Source organism: Oncorhynchus keta, chromosome 33 (genome assembly GCF_023373465.1).
Source record: "Oncorhynchus keta strain PuntledgeMale-10-30-2019 chromosome 33, Oket_V2, whole genome shotgun sequence".
Classification (NCBI taxonomy): domain Eukaryota; kingdom Metazoa; phylum Chordata; class Actinopteri; order Salmoniformes; family Salmonidae; genus Oncorhynchus; species Oncorhynchus keta.
Window position 1 is genome coordinate 23213917 of NC_068453.1, and position 6702 is coordinate 23220618.

A 6702-nucleotide genomic window follows, 5' to 3' on the forward strand; every position below is an offset into this window, starting at 1 on the left:
GATATTTCTGGTGATTTGTATTTGGCGCCCTGCAATTTCATTGGCTGTTGGCAAGGGCTTCCGCTAGCGGAACGGGGTTTTGATACGGTGTTTTGATATTCCTGGTACTTAGAAAATATGAAGTAAGATTGGATTTTGGGACCGTGTTACAAAGTTAGGTAGGAGACATGGGTACTCTGTAGGTAGTTTTGCACGTTTGGATAGATGTAACTTAACCTCTCTTGGGTAGGGGGCAGTATTTTGAAGTTTGGATGAGGATACATGTGGAGTATTATTCCAATTGGGTAGCGTCCGGCAAATTTGATGATTGATAAGATTTGAGATTTGATAAAGTAATACTGGGAATATAATGAGATGCAACTTAAACAACCCCTACGTACGTCTACGTACTAGAAATTGCTCCCAAGGATGAACCAGACTTGTGGTCTACAAAAAAAATTTCGGAGGTGTTGAAATAATCTGTCTGTAAACAATTGTTGGAAAAATTACTTGTGTCATGCACAAAGTAGTTGTCATAACCGACTTGCCAAACTATAGTTTGGCAACAAGAAATGTGTGGAGTGGTTCAAAAACAAGTTTTAATGACTCCAACCTAAGTGTATGTAAACTTCCGACTTCAACTGTAAATTTACTCTCATGTTTTCAAACAGAATTAAAAGGGCATCTGATCCAACAAATACCCTGCAATAATTTCTACAACTGCTAATTTGATAATAAACCTTGAAGGTTTGCTCTCAGAAATCACACTGCTAAACTGTTACATTCCATGACATACTGGATATATTTATCATGTTTAATTCCAAATATGATTTTATTAAATGATATGTTTTAGCAATGGTTTTCTTCAAAGTGTAGTCTACACTTCATTATATTTCCCCTGGTCTTCTCTACCTCCAACACTCTGGGAACAGAGTGAACATCTGGTGACAGTGTTGCTCTATTCTGGGACAAGCAGAACCACCCAGCCCTGTCTATGTAAATCTCAAATTCACTCCCACAGCTACCAGTCTCGCAGTTGAACAGTTTCACTGCCTGAAATACCCTGGACTGGGCCAGATGTGAGGTAGTGACTGGTTTTAACCTTTATGGTGGATTCAGTGAAGGAGACATAACACATATACCATCATATAAATAATGACAGATGAAATTTCTATTATACTTTATGTAGATAGTGTAGGTCTCTACACGAATGTGTCAAATGTTTGATCCCAGCATCATGTCTCCTTCACAGATGTAACAGTCAGTAAGTAACCTGCTGATCAAAATAGTTCATATAATGCTAGATGATCAATATCTGGTTGTGAGTGTTATGCACGTGAGTGAGGACCCAAAAGCGGTTTAACAAATACAGAGTCCTTTAATGTCAAAACACAGGGAAGACATAGATCCTCTTCAGATGTATATAATGGCAAAATAGACAACCCGCAGAGAGGGCGACAAATGAATCATAAAGTCCTTCTGATAATTACAGAAGAGTCCCCTTCTTAGCAGCATAGGATAATAGCTGGGTTAGAGTCCCCTTCTTAGCAGCAGAGGAGAATAGCTGGGTGAGCGGCGACAGACTGCTGGTCTCTCTGGGTAGGCGCGGGTCGTAGAGGACAGAGGTACCTGATCACACGTAGCATCAGATGAACAGGTAGATTCCGACAGGACGGGACAAGGGTGAAGCAAACAAGACGATAGTTTGGTTCTGGCATGAGAAACTCAAACGAGAATCTGACAAAGACAGAAGCAGGAACAGAGAGAGAAATAGAGACCTAATCAGAGGGAAAAAGGGAACAGGTGGGAAAAGGGTGAACGAGGTAGTTAGAGAAGATGAGGAACAGCTGGGGGAAGGAGAGGAAGAGAAGGTAACCTAATACGACCAGCAGAGGGAGACGGAGTGAAGAGAAAGAACAGGAACAAGACATAATATGACAATACATGACAGTGAGGTTCATATGGGGATTGTATCTAGGGAGGCTGATGCTGATGTCACATCACCTTCTTTTTCTTTACTTCATCTTATTTTACATGTTGGACTGGTATTGTGGGTATTTCAGAACTTCAAATAACTTTTGTAGGTGCACTACAATGATGATGATGATGATGATGATGATGATGATGGGGAACGTGTGATCTGAGTGATGCTTTCTAAACATATTCAAAGCTGACTTCACTCTCCTAGTGTTCCATGTCACTGTCTCTTCCCCCTGAGCATCTGCAGTAGGTCCCAGCTGTAAATGTGGTTGAATCTTTGTTTGAAATTCACTACCGGCCAGAGCGATCTTAGAGACTGAGGGTTTTTATTCTGAAATGATGTGAGACATTACTATTGTTGCACAGAGTCTGTTCAACGTATTAAATCACATGTTATGGCAATGTTTACATATGAACTACAGCAACATGGGAGGAATACTAATGCAATTCAGACATACGGTTGTTATCGCTTAAGGAATGATTTAACACAAGCGGGGATAAGTTTACATTACAGTCACCATCACTGATATATTTAGCTCAGTGTATTTTAGTTCCGTGAGTGTTCCATGTCACTGTCTCTTCCTCCTCAGCACCTGCAGTCATAGCCGACTAGTGCAGTTACTGTGCAATCTGACTAAGGGAGGTTTTTGTACGGCTCTGTGTATCATCTGTGTGAACACATCACCACTGTGGTACCACTGTGGTGACTCTGACAGGGATTGTATCAAGGGAGGCTGATGCTGATGTCACATCACCTGCTTTTTCTTTACTTCTCTACATCTTATTTTACATGTTGGACTGGTATTGTGGGTTTTTCAGAACTTCAAATAACTTTTGGAGGTCCAGCACAATGATGATGATGATGATGATGATAACGATGATGATGACGATGGGCAACATATGATCTGAATGATGCGTTCTAAACATATTCAAAGTTGACTTCACAAACCAGTGGTCCATGTCACTGTCTCTAGTACCTCAGGTTGTTTAAGTGGGTTATAAATCATGTTATATGATCTGAGTAAATATGGTTCAATCTTAGCTTGAAACCCATTACCCAATAGAGGGACATAACAGAGACGGGGATATTTATTCTGAACTCATCTGAGACATTATTATTTCACATAGATAGAGTCCATTCAACTTATTGTCTGAAATGTTAAATAAAAGGTTTCTCAGCCACAGCAAAATATTTATGTAGTCTGGACCTACGGGTGTTGTCAGTTCAGGAATGATTTCACATGAAGGTGGATAAGTTTACATTATAGTCACCATCGCTGATATATTTATCTCAGTGTATTTTAGTTCAGTTAGTGTTCCATGTCACTGTCTCTTCCTCCTCAGCACCTGCAGTAGGTCCCAGCTGTATCAGTACAGTCACTGTGCAGTCTGACTGAGGGAGGTTTTTGTACGACTCTGTATCACTGTGTGAACACATTACCACTGTGGTAACTCTGACAGTAGTAATCTCCTGCATCTTCAGCCTGGACTCCACTGATGGTCAGAGTGAAGTCACTCCCTGATCCACTGCCACTGAATCTAGATGGAGTCCCAGAATGGAGTGTGTTCCCCGGGAGCATCATTAGTTTGGGTTTTTCTCCTGGTTTCTGTTGGTACCAGGATAGACACTGATGGCCCCATGACTGACCATTGTGACAATTACTATACACATTACTGCTGGCTTTACAGATCATAGAGACTTTCTGTCCTGGGAGAACAGTTTTCACTGTAGGAGTCTGGGTCACAGTGACCTGTCCTCTGGATTCTGAAACAGAGAAAACAAATAATTGTACATTACCTGGAATTAAAAACACAATCTCAGTCTTTCAGTTCACTCAAATAGTTTACTTTTCATTGTACAAACACAACTCTTATTGTTTTTTACCCTTGACGTAGAAAGCAAGTGTCCAGATTAAAACTGTGATAAAAGTCATGGTTGTTGTGGGTTCTGTTGTCATGAAGGACAGCTCTCAGTCATGAAGTGTTCAACTCACAGGGATATAAATGCTCTTAGAGCAGCAGGGAGATGCAATATGCAAATGAATGTTTCAAATCTATTTCAGTTTCCAAGTCGGCTCCCATCAGAATATATTTTGTCCTGCATGAGCTTTCTTTTATAATAACTAGGTGGTGCTTATATTTGTCCTATTTCACGCATGTGTGAATTAATAATGTTTATTTTTTTTACATCCTAACTCCCCCTGAGACAGCCTCAGAGAGTGGGGTCACGGCCAGGATCTGCCATTATCAACTGCGACCCTGGAGCAATTAGGTTAAGTCCCTTGCTAAAGGAAACATCAACAGGTGTTTCACCTTGTCAGCCTGGGGATTTGAACTAGCAACCTTTCAGTTACTGGCCCAACACTCTAACCACTAGCTACATGCCACCCCTTCAGTAACATCAAACAGCAACTGTTAACTCTGATAACTGATGTATGGCAACTATTATGACACACCACCATTATATTATTATTCTGATGATATACATGGGGTGGCAGGTAGCGTAGTGGTGAGAGCATTGGACTTATAACTGAAAGGTTACAAGATGGAATCCCCGATAAAATAAAAATCCACTCTTCCTACGCCGTCATTAAAAATAAGATTTTGTTTTTAACTGACTTGCCTAGTTGAATAACAGTAAAATAATAATAGTACTACAATGTTAACAGGAGAGGTCTTGACACATGTAGTAGATGGTATTCGTTTTTCTTGGACAGTTGTTTAATGTCTTGATTTATAGACTCATAAAGAGAGTAAACTAATGTTATTGAACATTTGATCAATATCTTGGACTCTCACCAATGTGCTCAAACCTACATTAAACTACATTTATTTGACATGATCCTCATAATATAGCCAGCATCACAGCTTCATGATAGTCATAGAGTCTTCTCTTCCTCCAACCCTCTGGGGACAAGCTGAACATCTGGTGACTGTACTGCTCTATTCTGGGACAAGCAGAACCACCCAGCCCTGTCTATGTAAATCTCAGTTTCACTCCCACAGCTACCAGTCTAGCAGTTGAACAGTTTCACTGCCTGAAATAAGATGGACTGGGACAGATATGAGGAAGTGACTGGTTTGAACCTCTATGGTGGATTCAGGGAAGTTACAATAAGAGATTTTACATAATTAATGACAGATAAAATATATATTATTCAAACATGTTTCATCATGTCTCATTCACAGATGTTACAGTCAGTAACCTGCTTATCAAGAAAGTTCATATAATGCTAGATGATCACATTCATATCTGGTTGTGAGGTACACATGGGGATTTGATTTAGGGGGCTGATGCTGGTGTAAATTCACCATTATATATATTTTTCCATCTGGAGATCTGACTCTGCATATGAACAGATAGTGTGTGTTTTAAAACTTAATTTAAGTGAACTTTTCAACCATGACAATAATTTTTCACAAGCGTGAGGATGATGATGATGATGATGGGGAACATGTGATCTGAATGATGCTTTGTAAACATATTAAAAGTTGACCTCCTCTACTGATCAGTGTTCCATGTCACTGTCTCTTCCCCTCAGCACCTGCAGTAGGTCCCAGCTGTAGCAGTACAGTCACTGTGCAGTCTGACTGAGGGAGGTTTTTGTACGACTCTGTATCACTGTGTGAACACATTACCACTGTGGTAACTCTGACAGTAGTAATCTCCTGCATCTTCAGCCTGGACTCCACTGATGGTCAGAGTGAAGTCACTCCCTGATCCACTGCCACTGAATCTAGATGGAGTCCCAGTGAACTTGTTGTTTATCTTATAAATGACGAGTTTAGGAGCTTCTCCAGGTCTCTGTAGGTACCAGTGCAGGTAATTACCATATATACCACTGCTGAGTTTACAGCCAATGTTGACCATCTCTCCAGTGTGAACAGCTTTTACTGCAGGTGTCTGAGTCAGAGTGTACTGTCCTCTGGATTCTGAATATTGAAAAGTGAGAGAAACAAACAAAAAACGTTTTAATATCTGAAATTATACAATTAATAGATTATTCTGAGATAATCATGCATTACTTACACAGTTATTGTTACTTATATATTCATAATTCTTATACCTTGTATATAGAAGACAAATATCCAGATAAAGATGGTGATAAAAGTCATGGTTGTTGTGGGTTCTGTTGTCATGAAGGACAGCTCTCAGTCATGAAGTGTTCAACTCACAGGGATATAAATGCTCTTAGAGCAGCAGGGAGATGCAATATGCAAATTAATGTTTCAAATCAATTTCAGTTTCCAAGTCGGCTCCCGTCAGAATATATTTTTTCCTGCATGAGCTTTCCTTTATAACAACTAGGTGGTGCTAATATTTTTCATATTTCACGCATGTGTGAATTAATATCCCTACTCCCCCTGAGACAGCCTCAGAGAGTGGGGTCACGGCCAGGATCTGCCATTATCAACTGCGACCCTGGAGCAATTAGGGTTAAGTGCCTTGCTAAAGGAAACATCAACAGGTGTTTCACCTTGTCAGCCTGGGGATTTGAACTAGCAACCTTTCAGTTACTGGCCCAAAACTCTAACCACTAGCTACATGCCACCCCTTCAGTAACATCAAACAGCAACTGTTAACTCTGATAACTGATGTATTGCAACTATTATGACACACCACCATTATATTATTATTCTGATGATGATCAGATATAATGAACTGTCTGTTCACTCATGCTTGGTCTCTGATGTAAGTTCCTCTAATCAGTTAATGAACACTTCTCTAAACTAAAGCTGGTA

The 6702-nt window shown here is 40.1% G+C and overlaps 1 gene segment (V, D, J or C); it reads right to left on the reverse strand.

Moving 5' to 3' along the window:
• Positions 1 to 5533: 5533 nt before the first annotated feature.
• On the reverse strand, positions 5534 to 6233 carry LOC127914654 (probable non-functional immunoglobulin kappa variable 6D-41). The segment is given in 2 exon segments: positions 5534 to 5892; positions 6027 to 6233. Coding segments are annotated over 2 exon segments (387 nt in total).
• Between the last annotated feature and the right edge of the window lie 469 nt (positions 6234 to 6702).